Source organism: Triplophysa dalaica, chromosome 12 (genome assembly GCF_015846415.1).
Source record: "Triplophysa dalaica isolate WHDGS20190420 chromosome 12, ASM1584641v1, whole genome shotgun sequence".
Lineage (NCBI taxonomy): Eukaryota > Metazoa > Chordata > Actinopteri > Cypriniformes > Nemacheilidae > Triplophysa > Triplophysa dalaica.
Window position 1 is genome coordinate 15,816,350 of NC_079553.1, and position 21,384 is coordinate 15,837,733.

The 21,384-nt window shown below is 41.2% G+C and overlaps 1 protein-coding gene and 1 long non-coding RNA gene across 3 annotated transcripts; one reads left to right on the plus strand and one right to left on the minus strand.

Moving 5' to 3' along the window:
• rrp15 (ribosomal RNA processing 15 homolog) lies at window positions 1–5,352 on the minus strand. 2 transcript variants are annotated; one of them, XM_056763494.1, is made up of 5 exons: window positions 5,273–5,352; window positions 4,116–4,474; window positions 3,920–4,017; window positions 918–1,101; window positions 1–455 (listed from the first exon to the last, which is right to left on the minus strand). In XM_056763494.1, the coding sequence occupies exons 1-5, from the start codon at window positions 5,319–5,321 to the stop codon at window positions 303–305; spliced, it is 843 nt and encodes a 280-aa protein (XP_056619472.1). In that variant the 5' UTR covers window positions 5,322–5,352; the 3' UTR covers window positions 1–302. The 2 variants fall into 2 exon arrangements, with proteins under 2 accessions (XP_056619472.1, XP_056619471.1); XM_056763493.1 differs by having other exon boundaries at window positions 912–1,101.
• Window positions 5,353–15,524: 10,172 nt separating this feature from the next.
• On the plus strand, window positions 15,525–16,321 carry LOC130433354 (uncharacterized). The gene is made up of 3 exons (XR_008908567.1): window positions 15,525–15,920; window positions 16,018–16,129; window positions 16,199–16,321. It is a non-coding gene; the product is annotated as an uncharacterized LOC130433354 (long non-coding RNA).
• The last annotated feature ends 5,063 nt before the right edge of the window (window positions 16,322–21,384 follow it).

A 21,384-nucleotide genomic window follows, 5' to 3' on the forward strand; every position in this document is an offset into this window, starting at 1 on the left:
TACAAGTAAGCAGTGTTTTTATTTTTAGAAAAGATACCACAAGCACCCATTTCAAATTTCGGAGAACAGTGATATAAATGACTATATACAGAACAGCATTTGTATAAACAGTCTTTGTCACAATATCCAGATTAGGGCAATGTCTCAAACCAGTGTCTTTCCCCATTTCAAACTCAGCCATATGATCTGCCCGTACAGAATTCTGGGTAATGTAGAGTTTTAGCATTTAACAGGGGCAGTTTTCTGTCATTACACATATGTGTGTATATAACTTATGATGCAGATGGGCATCAGTGATGGGATCACTCAGAATCACTGCTGTGGTCCTCAGCTGGCTCCTGTTCACCTCCACCTTCATCACTCTCCTTATCCCAGTCCTTCATAGAGGCGCCCATCATAAAATCATCTCTCAGCACACTCCACGATGGATGCTCCTCCTTCACTTCTACAGGATACTAAGAGAGAATAAGTGTAAATTTGGGTAAGAAACAGGCTCGTGGTCTAAACCCTGCTGTAAAGTTTATATCCTATTCTACATAACATGTACTGAAAAAATTAATGTACACAGTGTTACTTCTTACACCCTACAAGAGTGAAATATATAAGTCATATAGACATGCTTTATTTTCTTTGAAACACCAAGCATGAAATACATCCGTGTGATAACTTGGCACAGATGGTCTACAACAATAATTGTTTGTCTTTGAGATAAAGGAAGAGTTCATCAAGAAATAAAAATTATCAAATTTTTATATACATGTTTATACAAATGGCTGAAGAAAAGAAGTAATTTACATCTAGGAAGGCATAAATGTGAGTAAATTGTCAAAGAAATTACCCTATGCATTATTTAAGGGACATTTTCGATTTCACAATAACATGAAGCATGGAAGACAGAAAAAGCAGACTACTTTTACCGCATCTTTCTTGATGGCAGGTGTGTGAACACCATCTGCTGCTCGAAGGACATCAATAAAGTCTTTCTTAGACACAGAGGAGAGGATTTTGGCTTTCTTTCTCACTGAACCCCCAACATCCTTCATCTTGTCATCCACATTTTTCTGATGTTTCTTCACAGCATTGAACAACTGCACTACACCCCTGGAGAGACCACACAACAGTACAATAAACTTTCGGTGGAAGAAAATTAAACAGCTAGGGGTGCGGATCGTCACTTCTCTCACGATTCGATTATCATGTCAACACTTCGATTCGATATCCCGATGTATCAAGATCACACGATGCATTGCATCATCAATTTGAAATATTACTGAACAAGTAAGTCTGTCTCCCTCACACTTTAACACTCCGTCTACAACACGTGCGAGCGGCGGTGTGTGACACGACAAAAGACAATAGGAAGCGGGGCATACAGTGGGAATTTCTGTATATCATAAGTTCTATTGTCTTTTGACACGTCGCGCCGCTCGAGTGCACAGTAGACAAGCTGTAAGTGTCGCGGATCTTTCTTGTCAAAGCCCCAAATCTAGACTATTTCATCGTAACAACATAAACAAACGTTACTGCGAATGCGCACTTTTGTGACCTCCAACATAACTTCCAGTACACATTCACAAACAATAGAGTGCCCGAAGATTATTGCTGATGATAAGCCAAAGAAACCGAAAAGAACCATTACTTGGCTAAACTTGTCTCTCCAATATTTCGAATTAAGAGTGCGATACCAAGATCAACAGCTAGACGTCAATGTACCATGTGGTTTGATTAACTGCATCAAAACTACAGGACAAACTGGTTATTTAATAAAATTAACATACAACAAAATTCAATACAATTATTATACAGTAAAATAATAATACAAATGAATATTAACATAAATAAAATATAAATAGATATATTATTAGACACTAGCCAAACACAAACTGGAAGTTAACTGGTGGTCAGGCACCTCCACGCACACACTCAATGGGCCAGAAAGAAGAGAGAGAGGGAGAGACGTGCAAGCACTAGTCGCGCTGAAACTATAGTCTGAAAGATGTATTTATATGCTTTTTGTCAAAAGCAACGTTTTCATATAAGATAAGACATAACAACAACACTTTCTATTTACAATAAATCAGTAACCACTGGCAGATATGCAATTGATTGCATGTTTTTTTTAACAGTATATTTATTACTTTTTTCAGTTTGCATATCTCAACAGATTCCACAATCGATTATATGTTTGTTTGCATCGATAAAGTAATCATTAGGGCTGCACGATTAATCGGAAAAAAAAATAGATCTTGATTCATACATAAATGCGATCTAATTTCTTAAGGACGGCGATTCACTTCCTTGTATTTCCCGCATTTAGATCACTCACGTATTGGTCACACAGTCTAAAACAAAACACTGTTAATTCACCGTCATCAGGTCAAAGATAGCAAATGAGTTAGATCTCGATCCCTTCCTTCCTCTCTCATTTACTTTGTTACGCGCTATCACTCACATGACGTGTTATTTATTAGGAGGCAGAGCTAACGGTTGCAGTCACAGAGCTAACGGTTGCAGTCACAGAGCTAACGGTTGCAGTCACAGAGCTAACGGTTGCAGTCACAGAGCTAACGGTTGCAGTCACAGAGCTAACGGTTGCAGTCACAGAGCTAACGGTTGCAGTCAGCTTACTTTGTGGATTTGGAGTGGAAAAAGAGGAAATGGACACCAGTGTGGAAAATCCTGTTGACGACGAAGCATCAGTATTAGAACCTGAAGATGATGCAACAGTCAACATTTTAAGCAGTTCTTTTTTGCATCGTCGCAGCACCGCAAGGTTATACATCAAATCTATATAACCACCTCAAACGTCAACACAATATACAGTACGAGTTAGCAATGAGAGACAAGGGAGCTAAACCTAAAAATGCCGGCCACCAGACGACACAAACGTCCATAACTCAGACATTACACGGTGCATCGCCATACCCTTCAAGTTCCCAGCCGCACAAAGATATAACAAACGCCATCTAGCTAAAGACATGGCTCCAATCAACACAGTTACAAGCGAGGGATTCAAGGCAATGATAAAGACTATTGACAAGCGCTACTCTCTGCCCTCTCGCAACTATTTTTCGTCTGTTGCATTGCCAAATCTATACACTCAGTGTAGAATGAAAGTCGAGAAAGAACTGCAAGATATGGAAAACTTCGCCACAACAGCAGACCTATGATCAAGCCGAACTATGGAGCCGTATTTAAGCCTGACAGTGCATTACATAACATAAATTAATACTCTTCTATTTATTTTTAACAGATTAAGTAATTAAGTTATTTACTTATGGTCCAAAAGCACAGTTTCCTTTGTTATTTTTGTTTATTATTGTTAACATTCTTCTCTTATTTATGTTCAACAGCTTAAGCACAGTTATTCACAAGGAGAAAAAAAAAGGAGAGACAATTTTTGTTACTTTTTGAACTTAATAATAACTAAATGTAGTATGTTCAATTTTTTACCTGAGTTCAATAAAAGTTTTGGTTGAAAAAACGAGAATCGTGTGAGAGAATCGTGATCTCAATTCCCATGAAGAAAAATTGTGATTCGCATTTTAGTGAGAATCATGCAGCCCTAGTAATCATTCACATCTGAATCGCGGTGCATCGTAAAATCGATTATTTTTGAAAGCCCAACAGCCTGTCTCTAACAAAGAAGCAGTATTGGTATCAATTGTTTTAATTTTATTGCTGTGCTAACACATATATTCAGTGGTTACTGTGCGCGTGTGTTCACTACTCACTGGATGGGTTAAAAGCAGAGGTCGCATTTCGCGTATGGGTCACCATACCTGACAAATAGGTCACTTTCACATAATGTATGAGTCACACAGTTTTACATCTTGTAAAGAGCCTTCTTAACCCTGGTTAAAGGGGAGACTGGTTCTCCCAGATAGAAGCACACATGTTAAAGGGGATACATTATTACCTAGTTGCAATTCTCTGTAGATTCCTCTCATGGTCTTTGTCTCTTACGACATCAGGCTTCTCGCGGCACATATTCTCCCATGTTCGTTTCTTATCAAACTGTCAATTATATAAAAAAGTTTATTGAGTGATGTAGCATGTATTAATGTCTATTTTGAGTAAATTGCTTTCAATAGAGAATATTTAAGGTGCTATACCTGCTTCTTTTTTTCAAGACGCTCTTTCTTCTCCTTCTCCTTGATCTTGTCCAGCTCTTTGTTCTTAACAAGAATGATGGGTTTACTTTCTGGTACTTTCTTCCCCAGGATTTTTGCCATAGCCTCAGCCCAGCCGGCATTGGGATTGGGATCCTCTTCATCTTTATCGCTTCCCATATCTGATGCCTTCTGGTTCTCTTCATCTCCATCACTCCCTATATCTGATCCCTTCTGGTCCTCTTCATCTCCATCACTCCCCATATCTGAGGACTCCTCATCCTCTTCATCCGCATCCTGGTTTTCACTTCCTGATGCCTCATCCTCCTCATCTATGCAAATGCTATTATCAGAAACTTCCCCTGCACACACACAATAATAAAACAAGTATTCCTCACACTGTCTTGATGCCATTGCAGCTCAATTGTATTTGCATTCACAGTTACATCACTACAATTTGTTATTGTTAGCATGAAATAAAGAGGCGGATTAATTTTAATAGGATGTCACCATGCCTTACAATAACACATAATCTATACAAGTAAAAGCGGATATATAAAACTATGTGCAGCTGAATAGTAACTATAATCAGATACATTTACATTTAGCAGACGCGGTTATCCAAAGCGACTTACAAAGAGTTTAGGAGCAATAAGCGATATGTCAGGTACAATTTTAATACCAGAAGGTTAAAGCATCAATACCATCTGATGAATTAGTTTTAATATGGTACGAGCCATCTGCACACATACCTTTAAACTTAGCTTCATTGTTACGTTTAATTTTAATATTTGGATATTATTTTCCTGTGTATTTATTCTATATTAGCTGTCACGGTTATGCACCAGCACCACCAGGTCACTAAGGCAAATTTCTTCAAACGTACGTGTAAACGCACAGTACTTGGCAATAAAGTTGATTCTGATTTGGATTTCTGACGTCCCTAAGCATAAAGACAGTTAATCTCGACAAATCATGAGGTTTAATAAAAAGTGTTACTCAATCACTAACCCAACAGCAATGCATCACGTGAAATGAGACACGAGTTAATACAATTCTATCACGTATCTTGCATGATTGGCCGCTTAATTAAAACGATAAATACACCCTTGAAAAGTAACATATTGCATATTTAAAATAAAAGAGTAGCATTTCGTTACCATTTGCATCTTCAACAATGACATGTGGCTTCTTCAAGCATGCCGCCATCTTCACTGATATTTACGTGTATCATTAAAACTGTCCGTACTGCACTGAGCTTTAACGAAAGGTTCCGCTTTACTATGGCATGGGGTGTTTCATTCCTGCTCTCACTAAATACTTGGTGTTGGTGTCCTTGGCACAACAACATATTTCCAATAAATTGGTCAAATAAAAGGAATAGGAAAGTCCAAAATGTTATATTTGTTAAGTCAATAAGTAAGCCTAACTAAAAATCACATGTGACAATTTAATGGTTTTAAATTGCAGTAAACTTACACAATAATCACAATTACGTCGCCAAAAGTATAAACACACTTTACTGCAGTTTAGTTTATTCTTTTGACATCCATTACTGATCAGTTACCATTATAAGTGACCATTACATAATGTACCTGACACATTCCTTAAAAACGATCTGACGATAAAGCATATTTTAATGGGTCCTACGGACCCCCTGCAATTACACCACGAACCACTAGGGGTCCACGTACCCCAGGTTGAGAAAAACTTGTTTAGATCATAGACATATATACAGGTATATGTGTATTTATATATACAACTAGACCCCATATTGTCCGCTAAGTTCCGCTGCTGCGATACGTCAATAGCGCCGCGGTATTGGTAAGGACAACAGTGCACTAAAAGCCTACTGAACCCAATGGGTGAGCTTCGCTTTTTCTGCATTAAAAGCACAATCATGTTTACATTTCTTAACATATTTCAATGGTTTACGATATACGTATACCACTTTACCACGGACCACATGTCTCTAGTATCTTAGTGTCCCGATTATAGCTACTTTAAAATCAATGGTTGTCTTAAGGAAATGTGAAATCCATTATTTGTTCCTGTTATTCGGGAGAGCCACTATGGAGCCAGAAATCTGACAAAACAATCTGAATTTGAATTTTGTAAATCAGAATTATAGATAAGTGTAATTGCACAACATTGAATATTTCCTGACATTCAATATAGTTCTGAATTCGATTTTTAATACTTGAATATGAATATATAATATTTAAATTCTCAAATTCATTATAGAAAAATAAATTCAGAAATTCAGATTCAAATTCAGAAAGTGTTCAGTGGGTAAGGTTAGCTTCCAGGTTCGACAGGGCAGAGTAGAAGATCTTGGAAAAGTCAAACGGAGTGCTTTGGCCACAATGGCCAGTTATTTGTTCTTATTATCCAATCAAATTCCAAACATGCTGTTTTTGATAGTTGAACTTCTTACATTGCAATAAAAAATATGAACAATTTTCTAAAAACGAGTCTCAGTCGTTTTTAAGAAGGGGGACCGGAGGGTGTGCTGCAACTATCGGGGATCACACTTCTCAGCCTCCCTGGGAAAGTCTATGCCAGGGTACTGGAGAGGAGAATCCGGCCGATGGTAGAACCGCGGATTCAGGAGGAACAGTGTGGTTTTTGTCCCGGTCGTGGAACACTGGACCAGCTCTATACCCTCTCCAGGGTGCTTTCGATTTACCGGTCAATCTAAGTTCCTACTTTCACCTATGGTTATGAACTGTGGGTCATGACCGAAAGGACAAGATCCCGGACACAGGTGGCCGAAATGAGCTTTCTCCGCAGAGTGGCTGGGCGATACCTTAGAGATAGGGTGAGAAGCTCAGTCACTCGGGAAGAACTCAGAGTAGAGCCGCTGCTCCTCCACATCGAGAGGGGACAGCTGAGGTGGCTCGGGCATCTTTTCCGGATGCCCCCTGGACGTCTTCCCGGGAAGGTGTTCCGGGCATGTCCCACCGGGAGGAGAACCCCGGGGAAGACCTAGGACACGCTGGAGGGACTATGTCTCCCGGCTGGCCTGGGAACGCCTCGATGTCCCCCGGAAGAGCTGGAGGAAGTGCCTAGGGAGAGGGAAGTCTGGGCATCCCTGCCTAGATTGCTGCCCCCGCGACCCGGCCCAGGATAAGTGGAAGAAAATGGATGGGTGGATGGATGGATGGATGGATGGATGGAGTCTTAGTCGTGACCACGCCCAGACCTACATGGATTGATCGTTTATTGCTCCAGAATAGCCAAGCTCATATCACTGCAATCTGAGGCAGCTGCCTGGGATGTGGGCTCTCACTGCCTGCATTTTTGCTTGCTTCCACTGTTTGCGCTCACTCCCAGCCTTCGTTGTTGGTGCATTTACCCAGTGTGTGCGTAGTGCACGCTCGCTCCCAGCTCCCCCACTGTGCGCTGGCTTCCAGCGTTTGTGGGTGCATATACATTTAATACATATTAGACATGTATGCAAATTCAATGGCATATGTGGCAAGCTACAGTAATAGTTATGCATAACATTTAATTCTACAATAAAGAATATGTATAAACTAACTTAAGTTGCATTTAGACTGAAATAAAAACTTTAATAAAGCATAGTGTGTAATAGAATCTATTGAAGCATATTGGTTGTGGTTTTCAATTTTGAAATGCAATATGCAAAATGGCAATGCAATTGTGTATTTAAATAAACATGTAAATAACATATGTTCCCTTTCTGTCGGTCTCTCAACGTTGTGTCGAGACGACAGATGGGGTTCGCCCTTGAGAACCAATCAACTCTGACTACTATAGAAAAGGCCAGTGAAATTTGGCGAATGAAATTTGCATGCTGGTCTCTGCAGCATTCATTTACCTTTTGTTCTTCAGAGCCTTCGCTTATAACTACGAACAGGACAAATTCAAGGAATTCTTCTCCTAAGAACAGGCATCTCCTAAGAACAGGCATCTTCTCCTACCGTGTAGGACAGGCATCTGGCCTTGGCGTACGCCTGCGAAAGCGCCTTCTTCCTTCTTCAAGTAAGTACAGTGCGCTATATAGCCTCCCTACATTCCCCCATTGGGTGTAGTATAGGCATTCCATCCATCACTAAGCTTTTTGGTAGCAGACCGGGCGGAGGGGTCTGTTGGAACCAAGTCCAGTACTGGTAGAGTCGCCCATACTCAGGTGGACCCCTATACTAGGACTATTGCCCCATACGTACTGACTCCCCCGATGGGTAGTCCTGTGTGTTGTATTCCTTCACTCCTGATTCCCCTGTTGGTGAATCTGTGACCTCCCCTCTGGTAGCACTCCCACCTGGGTTCTGTCCCCCTATGGTCGGACAATTTTTTCGCATGTGATCTCCTTAGGGAGACCATGTCAATATCTCCACATGTCACCTCCCGTATGGCAGGATGTGGTCTCCGTAACACACTCTCCAAGAGGAGAGTGGTGTTTTCCCCAGTGGGACGGCTCCGGACGGCGCATCACTTACAAGGCGAACGCCTTGTCCGTGATGACTGTCATTACAGGCTTCGCAGTATGTCCACTATTATTCCACTGGAAGGTTACGTCTCACTGCACCCCTCACTTGTGACTCGCCAGGCTAGTCAGTGTCGCTCAGCTTGAAGTCGTAATACAGCTCAGCGCTGTGGCGTGTAGAGATAGTTCCCCAGTCTGTCTCTCAACACAACGTCAAGAGACCGACTGAAGGGGAACGTCTCGGTTACGTCTGTAACCTACGTACCCCGATGGATGGAACGAGACGTTGTATCTTCATGCCACAACGGTTTGCCGATCCGCTGCAACTGGGAGATACCTCTCAGGTTCCTCAGCACAAAGAGGAAACCAAAGCCCATTGGCGTTTTAAATTTATCTCGGAGATGATAGGTTCTCAAGATCAAACCCCAGTCTGTCTCTCAACACAACGTCTCGTTCCCACCATCAGGGAACAAAGGTTACAGACGTAACTGAGACGAATTTATTTGCGGTTTACAAAATAAATCACAGGTTATATTACTATGAATTATTTTCTAATTTTTTCAGCAGTGTAAACAAAAATTGTTGAGTATATACTTTTAGTATAGAAAGAAATTACTGTTTACCCGTTACAACGGCATTACTGTTACTGACAATAAGATGCAGCGTTACTATAATTGTGCTCACTGAAGCAGTTTTCATAGGCTCCCTCTCATCCGAAGGACCTGCAAAGTTTTTTGCTGTTTGTGTTGGGGGGTGGGGCACATAACAGATTTTGATTGGTTTGTGAGTGCGGTGGGAGAGAAATGTCCAAATTGGGCCCAAAGTGTCACTATTTTGTGTGGCCATCTTTATTTTCCAGCACTGCCTTAACCCTTTTGGACATGATTGGGCTTGTTGCGGCCCTGGCCACAACATCAAGCGGTGCGGCAATGGGGGCCTTCATTGAACAACTTATGAGCTATGGTGTGGTCAGTCTGCTCTGGGTGCTGGGGATTTTCACAGTGTTAAAACTGTTAATGCACACTGTTGGGCAGTTTATGTGCAGGGAATGGGATTGCTGTGGAAGTTTGGAAAATAGCGACAGGGATTGTAAAACCGAACAAGAGAGACACCGAGTGGCAGTAGAGATTGAACAAAGGATTGTCACCCTTGATATGGAAAAAACTGAAGTGGAAAAGCATGAAGACAGATCTGATTGGGAGGCCCAACAAAGACAAAGAGAGAAAATAGAGAAGCAATACCAGAAGGCTTGTGAGGTGGAAATGAAGCACAGGACCTCTCGACAGCACTTACGTAAAGTCATAGCCAAATACATGGAGTTATGGGCATTTTCTGGAATCCCGATGACAGTGACTGCCTCTGTGACAGCTGGCTTTGGCATCTTTGGCTTTGGAGACTACAGATTTGTTTTTGTTATACTGATAGTCCTGGTTTTGAGCATGTCCTCTGGGCTAATGAGGTCGCAGCATTTGAACTTTTGGAAGTTTATGGGCTGCATGACAATGTTTTCCACATTTGCTATCGCTGTGTCATGCCGGAAAGGAGGTGGCAGGGATGTCGGTAAAATTGCGCAGGCAGGACAAGAGATAAGCAAAGAGAATATCATCTTCCGTATGACCCGCACATCCTCTGTAGAGGCAATATCTGCTGGGTTCTATGTGACAAAAGTTTGTCAGGTTGGTTTAGGGGCCACCGTTGGTGGTCCAATGGCCCGAGAGATAGAAGGAAAGGCAGTATTGGGGGCATCTGTATTAGCTGTGCTCATTCTGTTGATAGTTGGTGCATCACCGCTGATACTGGGAGCTGGTGGTACTGCTGGGGCTTTGTTGGGAGTGGATGGAGCAGCTGGTGTGTCCATGGGAGCCGCTGCAGCAGTAGCAGGAAAATCGTCCTCATGGAAAATCGTCCTCATCAACAATAACTGTGTGTGATTTGGTGATTTGGTGATCAGTTATTTTAGTGTATCAAAACATCAGTACATAAAAGTCATGAAAAGTACAAGATGACATTCTATTTTTTAAGATTCAATTCAATTCAATTCAAGTTTATTTATATAGCGCTTTTCACAATGTGTATTGTTTCAAAGCAGCTTTACAGGGGCAAACAGGAAAAACAGATAAGTTAGAACACAGCACAGTGCATGGTGTTTATACAACGAGTAAGATCATTCTAATAAATAATATCTAATTTATAAATAAATAAATGAATGAATTCAGTCTCCCGGTGAGCAGGCCAACACTGCCCTGCTGTGGCGAGGAACCCAAACTCCAATGATTGATTAATGGAGAAAAAAAACCTCGGGAGAAACCAGGCTCAACCGGGAGGGCCAGATCCCCTCTGACGTGTCATAGCTGCACTCAAACTGGTGACATGTGATTTTAGTTTAGCATTTAATACCAAATATTGTAATATTGTTAGATGTTGTTACGTAGATTGTTGGGCATGATGGATCATATTGTCTACCTTTTTACATACTGGATTATTTATGGGAGAAAGTATATTAACATATATATATATATATATATATATATATATATATATATAATATTTACAGCAGAAGTTTGGCTAGGACATATGCTCACGTAAATCAATGGAACTGGCATTGATATGTGAAATCTGCTTTATTACACACTCGCCATCTCAAAATCTAGGCGGTCTGGAGTAAACAACACCAAAAAATAGATTCACACCACTTTCCTTAGGTGGTGGTGGATGATCACATTATTGTAAAGAATTCAAAACATAAAGTGACCACTAGATGGGAGTAAACACCACCATAGCCAAGTGCTAGTGTCAGGTTGATCATTAGGACTACATTTACATTTATTCATTTAGTCGAGGCTATTACAGGTCTACAGGTCATATTCAATCAAACTCCACAGTATTATGATGCCCATTTTTCTGCAGGTCGTATTTGTATGATAATTACCAGTCATTCATGAACTCATTTAGTTTTTTTTTAAAGAAATAGATATTTTGATTTGATAATTCCAATACAAACTCGTATACTGTTTAATGTACGTAAAACATTGATGTTGAAGTATTTTGAAGATAGTGATTGCGTCTAATCAAATATGTCTACACTCTGAACTAAGTGAGGAATGTTACTAGCCACCCACATCTTTCTCACGGTGCCTGTAGGGGTCTTCCTGATTTTGACAAGGATTAGTTCTTCCCTGTCAGCTAGGATCAGTCATGGATGGCTGATCATCTGGTAGAATGCTTGACTCATTTGGAAGCTGTGTTTGCTGAGATACATGCAGCATCACAACTTTCATCAGTACCTTTGCCTTACTAAGTCAGTTTGGTACGTAAAAACAAACATCTGCATAAAAACAGATAGATACAGATTTGTAACTTGCTTTAATATATTAAATATTATTCAATTTAAGATTTTGCAAGTAATAGATATTCAAAAGATGCGTTTGTCTTTGCTCATGCCCTAAAAGAATGATTAATCTAGGGCTCCACAGTCCCCCCCCTTCCGTATGTGTACGTGTGAGTCGAGCGCAGACTGACCAGCGAGGGAGCTGGCAGTGATTGTCTGAGCATGCTCATTATCATACAACAGCATCACTGTTCACAAAGCAACAATGCTTGATTGTGAGAATCTAGTGTGGATGCTTCAGCATTTTTATATATTGTATGATTTATAAACTGTGCATAGATGTAAAATAAAGTTCAACTGTCCATACTGCATTATACATGCATGATAAAAAGTGTTTTATGAAGCTCATACTACTAAATACAGTATCAGAGATTAGCTATGACACACTATCACACTGCTGCCTGTGTTTCACCTATAACAATAAAAAAATCACCAGTTCTATCGCAAAACCTGATTAATGTTATTTTTCATAAACACATAATAAACACACATTGAATCCAATAACCTGTAGAGGGTCACACTGATAAGCTTTCTTCATTGGTTCAGTGTGTTTCGAAGTGATGTGACTGTGTGTCATGCTTTGTGTTTGTGAATGGGAACTGGTCAACAATGATAATTGGGCATAATGGACGTGATTGTCATTGAGCAAAACACACTGGAGCTAAGTAATGAATCTATGAAACTATTTTTTGTGTAAATCGTTTGTAAAGTCGTTCTGACGAAAACATTAAGAATTATGATAATGTTAGTATATTTTCAACATGTTAGTGGTATGAAACAAATTTACATCTCCTCCCTATCACATGTAAATTTTGCTCGAAACATTGAAACATTCTGTATTCTTTTAGACAAACTGATGACACTGTGTTTCGAGGAACCCAAAACTCCATTGAGAAAAAACCCTCAGAAGAACCCAGGCCCAACCAGGGGATTCCAGTTCCCCTCTGGCAAAAGCTGCTGCCTCTGCACAAGCTCAACAGTGCTTGCACAACAAAATACTAAATAAAAAATAAATAAACTTACTAATAAGGTAAATTATAGATTTAAGATTATCATTAACAATCTAATAGCATTTGAAGAGTTGTAGAAAAATCATGTCAAGTTGCCGCGTCCTTTATCCAGATCTATCATCTCAGCTCTTGTCAGGTCACCGCTTCCCATTTACTTGATTTTGAAATTCTAGGTATTACCAACTAACAGGACGCCTGAGAGCGTAATGCATTTGAAGGATTATAATACAATAGATTCATTCAAATACTGTGGCGCTAGACCATGTTGGGCTTTATAGGTAATAAGCAAGATCTTAAAGTTAATGTGATGCTTTATAGGTAACCAGTGCAAGGTTGACAGAACCGGGGTTATATGCTCATACTTTTTTGAACGTGTAAGAAATAGAGCTGCCGCGTTTTGAACCAGTTGCAGTTTTTGTAATAGGCCTGCAGGTTAACCACCTAAAAGTGCATTACAGTAATCTAGTCTCAATGTCATGAATGCATGAATTAATTTCTCTGCATCTGACAGTGACAGCATATGACGTAGTTTAGATATATTCTTAAAATGGAAAAATGCAATTTTACAGGTGTTGGCGACATGGCTCTCAAATGACAGATTACTATCGAATACAACGCCAAGATTCTTAGCTGACGACGAGGATTTTATGGAGCATCCGTTAATAGTTAAGCAGTATTCTTGGTTGCTATGAGTGGCGGTTTTTGGTCCAGTAAGTAACACTTCTGTTTTGTCCGAGTTCAGTAGTAAAAAATTGTTACTCATCCAGTTTTTTAAATCAACTATGCATTCCTTTATTCGATGGAACTGCTGGGTTTCATGAGACTTTGAGGAAATATAAAGTTGAGTATCATCAGCAAAACAGTGAAAGCTAATTCCGTGTTGCTTTATTATATCTCCTAGAGGTAGCATATATAATGCGAAGAGCAGAGGCCCTAAGACTGAGCCCTGTGGTACACCGTACTGGACTTGCGATTTGCGGGACACATCATTGTTTATTGCTACAAATTGAAAACGGTCGGATAAATAAGACTTAAACCATTTCAATGCTATTCCATTAATGCCGACGTACTTTTCGAGTCTGTGTAGAAGTATGCTGTGGTCAATGGTGTCAAATGCAGCACTAAGGTCTAGCAGCACCAATAACGAAATACATTCCACGGTCAGACGCTAAAAGCAGATAATTTGTAACTCTGAATAAAAGCAGTCTCTGTACTGTGACATGCTCGAAATCCATTTACATTTACATTTACATTTAGTCATTTAGCAGATGCTTTTATCCAAAGCGACTTACAAGTGGGGTAGGTAATGGAAGCAATTAGGACAGCATAAGTACAACAAAAGCATAAGTGCAATTAAAATCCAGACTGGAATTCTTCATTAATGTCATTCCTTTGGAGGAAGGAGCATAACTGAGTTTTTTTAAAGAAATTTAGATATAAAAGGTAAATTCAATATAGGCGTGTAATTCCCTAGTTCTCTTGGGTCGAGTTTGGTTTTTTTGACAAGGGGCCTTATAACAGCCACCTTAAATGCTTTAGGCACATGTCCTAATGTCAGAGATGAGTTTATAATACTAAGAAGAGGATCTATAATTTCCGGGGGAATTCTTTCAATAGTTTTGTAGGTTAAGGGTCTAGCACGCATGTTGTTGATTTGGATGATCTAATGATTTTAGAGCGGAAATTCTGTCCGACAACATCTCAAAGACGCTACGCACCATTTGACTAGTAAGTACAAATTTTAACCATAGTCTGTGTTCCTCTCACCTGTTAAGAATGTTACTGCTTCTAAATGCATAGAGACTGTGTCTGTCCCCCAAATAATATAACCAAATAATAATTTATGTAAAAGTCAGAGAAAAAACCTTATCATTATTAAACCAAAAGACAATATATTTAATGAGCAAAACCAAAAACGAAAGTTTGGGCTACTTACTTAACAGACAGATATCAATATGTCCATTTAAATGGGAAATCGTCAAATCTTACGCAAGTAAATTATGGATTACCTCAGGGATCGGCCCCTCTGCAATATTATTAGAAAACATGGAATTAGCTTCCACTGTTACGCAGATGATACTCAGCTATATATCTCATCAAGACCAGGGGCCCGTTCTTCGTACGTCGCTAACTCGGTTAGCTGGATTTGATTGTTGACGATTTGGCATGATCTTGGATTGTTTGGTTCTTCGAAGCTCATCCTGGACTTGCCGTCATAGCAACAGGTCCGTAAACTTGAACCTGCTCGGGAGCAGGCTTACTTCATGTAAACAGGATTAGATCACGGCTTTATAAGCGTAGGTGATATGGGAAGTCTTTCGCAGCCATGTCTTGTCCGTTTTTACGTCAGGAATGCGTTGCTGAAGGTACCAGAATAATTCGAAGAGCTTTTCAAATTAATCGCTTTTTGCGAGATCGACAGGATCCTTTAGCGCAGCGCGATAATCTACTGATTGAGAGATATTGTTTTTCTCTGGAGGGTGTAATATACATTATCAACTTGTTGGAGCCACACGTTAAATGTTCGACTCGTCGCAGTCAGGGTTTAACAACTGCACAGTTTGAATAGCTTTGCGATTCTTTGCGAGTGGCACTTTCCTTTACACTATTGGAGATGCAGAATACCTGGGTAAAAATGCTGTATGTCGTGCCACTCGCAAAGTTTATCTGTCACTCAAACAGTTTTTAGGGGGCTTTGTGGTATTTCCATGCCACTTAAGACCACAGGCTGTGAAGCAGATTTTTTTTTGCCATTGCAGGTACATTATAATTGTTAATGAAGATCATGGAATCATGATCATGCCAAAAAGTAGCCTAGGACTTACAGTATTTGTTCCTCAGGCTTCCCTAATGTTATTTGTGCCATAGACTGCACACAGGTCCCCATCAAGGCCCCACCTGGCCCAAATGAAGGGGATTTTTTGAACAGAAAGGGATTTCACAGTGTAAATGTGCAAGTAAATTACTATAACAATTATTCATATTTCAGATAAGCAATAAATAAATAAAAGTAACGTAATCAAAAAGTATGCAGACTGATTTCAAATATTTTAGATGGTGTGCGACTCCATGTTCCACATCACAAATGTGGAAGCCACATGGCCTGGTTCTGTGGGTGACTCCAGGATTTTCAGAGAGTCACATTTATGCACATTATTTGAACGTGGTAAGGAAAAATTATTTAAAACTCACTGTATTACATAATTTTATTCTGAGCCTATCAAAATTTTTCCAGGTGCTGACGATGGGATCCTGTTCGGCGACAGGGGCTATGCCTTCAGGCAGGCAGTACTTCATGACGGCATTCCCCAACCCAAACCCTGGACCACAAACCCGTTACAATGCAGCTCTAGCCAGGACAAGGCCACGCATTAAAATGACCTTTGGCCAACTAAAGGAAGATTTCAGTGTCTTAAGGGTCTGAGGGTTGCACCTGGAGAGGACCCCTGTGGTGGAGGTGCAGCCTGATGATGACCTCCAGCCAGTGCACTTGGACCAATAGTGGCAGAGCTGCACAGGACAGTATTGTGGAACACGATTTTATGAATTCTTTTTTTTACACATAAACTTTCATTAAATGAATAATAGAAGACAACATGCTTAGTTCATGGAGTTTTATTTCAATGATTGTTTCTCAAGAAAAGCCAGTGATGGTCATCTTTTGCCTGCAATAAGATATATAGTTATCCAAGGGCAGCAAACTATCCAAAGTTTCTTTTGAAGCAACTCAATCTCTAGTGCCAGTTTTTTCTTCTTTAAGGTGTCAAGTTCAATTTCTCCCCTTAATTTTTGTTTTTTTAAGAGCAAAATACTCAATTTTATGTTGAAGATTCTGTTTATATAGGGTACGGATATCCCCCTGTGCCATTAAAAAAAAAAAAAAAAACTCAACAAGCCTCATGCAACAGAAAAAGGAAAAGTAGACTGCCGACCTCTGTATATTTTTGTGCTGTAGGCCTGTCTGTAGGCGTTTCCTCCTCCTATATTGCAGTCAGAAATAATGTGTCCACACCTATAAATTAAATAAAGTTATTTGTGCACTTACAAGTAATTCCTCCAAAGGACAGTCATCTGAGAGGGTTTCTTCACTGTCCTCTGCAAAAGAAAAATGGGTTTTACAAAGTGTTGCACTTTCTTTCCTTTTGATGTAAAGTTATAAATGTCCACTTACTGCACATATTTCAGCCACCACTTTCTTGGGAACAGATAAAAGTGTTGGTTTATTATGTAAAACTACACAAAAGAGGAGAACTCAATGGCATTACAATACACAAGGACAAAATATGATCAATATCAAATTGCAAAAAAAATTACATTAGTTATACAGCTTTCACCCTTACAAGTCAAAGAAATTGACTCAATATTTATTTGTCGAAATGACTGTACAAGCAATTTGGATTATAGACATAATTTAACGCAGCAACAAATTATTTACGAAAATTGAAATATATATGAAATTATTAAAATAAGACTATATACTGTAATTGTAAGTGATATAACCATAACATGGAACACTTACGCATTTAATTTGTCTGCTACTTTTTGCCAGCCCTCTCCACTGGCGTTTTAATTATTTTTTCAAATTATTACTGTAAGCAAACCCTTCCAGTAATAATTCTTGCTCTGTTGCGTTGAAAAACTGAGCGCGCTCTTTTGCCATGTGAGCAGCCAATAGCAGCGTTGCTGATCATTGTTTCTACTATCGATACATATCCCCTTTTAAACAAGCGCATGAACGCGCAATTATCTCAGATAACTCAATCCAGCGATACTAATCATAAACAGCAGGTGTTTTCGAAGAACCCAATTAGCCGGATCATGATTAGCACGATGTTATGATCTTGGATGTGTCATTTGATCTCGGATGTAATAAGCGACGTACGAAGAACGGGCCCCTGATGATTCCTTTAAGCTATCCAAACTGGCAGAGTGCATCGAAGACATAAAACATTGGATGACTAGTAATTTCCTCCTTTTAAACTCTAGCAAAACAGAAATATAACTTATAGCTCCAAATTCACATAAACAGAATATCTCCGACTACAACCTGCAAATTGAAAGCTGCACTGTTACTCCAACAAATACAGTTAAAGACCTAGGCGTTATATTAGACGGCAACGTGTCATTTAAAAATCACATCTCAAATATCAGAAAAACAGCCTTCTTCCACCTTAGAAATTTTGCCAAATTACGAAATATTTGATCTGTTGCTGACGCAGAACAGCTTATTCATGCATTTGTGACCTCACAACTTGACTATTGTAATGCTCTACTTAGTGGTTGTCCTGTATCATCGATAAACAAACTACAGTTAGTTCAGAATGCAGCTGCCAGAGTTCTTACTAGGCCAAGATAATACGATCACATAACCCCAGTTTTATCATCGCTTCACTGGCTTCCCATTAAGTATCGTTTTGATTTTAAAATTCTTTTAATTACTTACAAAGCCTTAAACGGTTTAGCCCCTACTTACTTATCCGAGCTTTTAACCCGTTACAACCCATCACGCTCTCTACGATCTCAAAACTTAGGACTTTTGATAACACCTAGAATAACTAAATCCACCAAAGGGTGTCGAGCTTTCTCATACGTAGCACCTAAACTCTGGAATAGCCTTCCTGATACTATTCGAGGGTCAGAATCATTCTCCAAATTTAAATCTAGATTAAAGACACATCTTTTCAGCCAAGCCTTCACTTAATTCATAGTTAATGAACAGCAGCTACGCTAATCATTCTCTTTATTCTCTTTCTGCCTCTGCCTCGGGAGGCCCATCCCGAGGTAGGAAGAAGTTCCACCATGTCCAGACGACCGACAGATGCCCATCCCCAATTTGAGATTACGCCAGCTACAGCTGCAGACTGACTGACCATCCCAGCTCCATCGAAGGCAATTCCACCACCAGCCAAGAGATATATGACCATCGGACCATACCAGCTCAGACCAATACACCCCCAACCAAGAGCAAAGACGGACTATTTGTCTTATTAATGCTGAAGTTACAATATTTGGTATTAAATGCTAAAAATGAAATCGCATGTCAGCAGTTTGAGTGCAGCTATGACACATCAGAGGGGATCTGGCCCTCCCGGCTGAGCCTGGTTCAATCATGGGAGTTTGGGTTCCTCGCCACAGCAGGGCAGTGTTGGCCTGCTCACTGGGAGACTGCATTTATTTATTTATTAAGAAATTAGATATAATTTATTAGAATGATCTTACTCGTTGTATAAATACAATGCACTGTGGTGTGTTTTACCTTTTCTGTTTTTCCTGTTTGCCCCTGTAAAGCTGCTTTGAAACAATTGTGGCGGGCAGAAAGCACAACAGACACAGTACTGGTATTTCACACACCCCGGAGGGAGATTTATTAAGAATAACAAACGGAGTCTGGTGTAGTTCACAACAAAGTGGGGAATTGGCTCCTCCTTTCTCCGTCCGTGGGGTGTCCGTGATAGTCCCGTGTGAATAAAGTCCTGTGGTGTCAATCGTGCAATCGTGTAAAAGTGTCTGCTCGTCATTCAGCCGCTGGAATCTAAGGTAAAGAGAACACATACAAGGTTAGTTTGCCAGCTGCTCTCAGGATGACAAGTCCTCCTGCTTCCTGTTTCTCTGCTGCTTATAAAGTGTTCTTGAGATTAGATTCAGGTGCTGATGACGTTCTGGTGCGGCGTGATTGTTTCGTTTCCATGGCGACGCTAATTGGTCCTTGGCCTGCTTCTCACTCCGAACAGAACATACGGGAGCATCAAGGTCCCAGTCGCGCCCATCCTCTGCCACCACTCGCCGCAACATCCTCTTCACTGTTTGGTTAAACCTTTCCACCAAACCATCCATCTGGGGGTGGTAGACTGATGTGCGGAGATGTTTCACTTTCAAGAGGTGAAAGAGGTCGGCCATCAGTCGGGACATGAACGGTGTACCCTGGTCCGTCAAGATTTCAGACGGGATTCCCACCCGGCTGAACAACATGAACATCCCCTTCGCGATGGCTTTAGTAGTTGCTTTCCGGAGGGGCACGGCTTCTGGGTACTGGGTGGCATAGTCCACTATCACCAGGATGTGTTCATGGCCACAGGCAGACCTCGGCAATGGTCCTATCAAGTCCATACCAATCCGCGAGAAGGGTACCTCTCTGATGGGTAAAGGGATGAGAGGACTGGGGGGAAGCCGGTGTGGGGACGTCTTTTGACAGGTCGGACAACTCTGGCAAAACCTCTTCACTTCTGTCTCTAATCCAGGCCAGTGAAACAAGTCACGTATGCGCTGGGCAGTGTTGGTGGCACCTAGATGTCCTGCCATCGGATGCATATGGGCCAACTCCATGACGATGCCAGTCCTGGTTTTGGGTACCACCAGTAAGGTTTTCTCCTCCCCCCGTCTCTGGGCGACACAGTACAACAGACCCTTGTTGACTATAAAATATGGGGTTGGGTGGGGAGCCGGGAGCCGTATTTCTACATCTATCACTCGTACCTGGTTCCAACAGTGTCGGAGTCGGTCGTCTTCCCTTTGCTCTCTCCCAAAAGTTCCTCCTTCAGTTATACCTTTGAAGAGATCGATAAAAGGATTAGAAGGCGAGGGTCCCGACTCACCTCCAGGGTTTCTTCCGGATGGCAACAGTACGGGCTTTGGCCGTGGCGTGCGTTGTCGGGGATATCTCGGCCTCCTGGGGCCGGGCTGCATCCCCATGGTAAGGAGCTGATCGAACCCTGGCCAATCTCTGCCCAACAGGACCGGGACCGGCAAATCCTCAATAATAAAGTTTCTGGTGAGCACTACACCCTGCTAACCAGGCTCTTGGTGAGGATGAAGCTGCTTCAGTAGGCATGAATTCATCCTGTGGGGTGAGCACTGGGGGTCTGTTGCCTGGCTGCGAGGTACCCTCCTGCGGTCGCCATTCCTGAACCCCCCTCCGGGGTGTGCTTACCGCTCTCTCTCCTCCATCCCGGGCAAAAGCTGCATCCGCTAGTTCCACGGCTTCTACAAGTTCTCGGAGGGAACTGGGGTTCCGCATGCCTACCGATCGCCTGAACCGACGTGGCAGGGCTCGCAGCAGTCGATCAATGATGACCCTTTCCGCCACCTGAGCTGCTGTGGATTCCCCCGCCAACAGCCAGAGATTCGCCAGTCGAGCCAACTGCGCTGCTTGGATCCTGACGGGGCGATGTTTGTCATACGACCATTGGTGAAATTGCTGAGCAGCTGCTATCGGTGACAAACCCACCCGGGCAAGAATCTCAGCTTTCAAGCTGTCGTAGTCCTCATTCTGTGGCGGTTGGAGAGCATAGTAGGCCTGCTGTGCTTCTCCCGTAAGGAAGGGCGCCAGAATCCGTGCCCACTCTCGCTTATCCCAAGCCTCCCATGTTGCTACTACCTCAAAGGTATGGAGGTAAGCGTCCACGCTGTCCAGCTCTGTCAGCT

What these genes read in the sequence shown, in the direction of transcription:
- rrp15 (XM_056763493.1), bottom strand. Translation starts at nt 5,321, where the DNA reads ATGGCGGCATGCTTGAAGAAGCCACATGTCATTGTTGAAGATGCAAAT. An exon ending in CATTGTTGAAGATGCAAATG is followed by an intron (nt 4,475 to 5,272) that starts GTAACGAAATGC and finishes GTGTGTGTGCAG; the next exon opens with GGGAAGTTTCTGATAATAGC. An exon ending in CTACAGAGAATTGCAACTAG is followed by an intron (nt 1,102 to 3,919) that starts GTAATAATGTAT and finishes TGGTCTCTCCAG; the next exon opens with GGGTGTAGTGCAGTTGTTCA.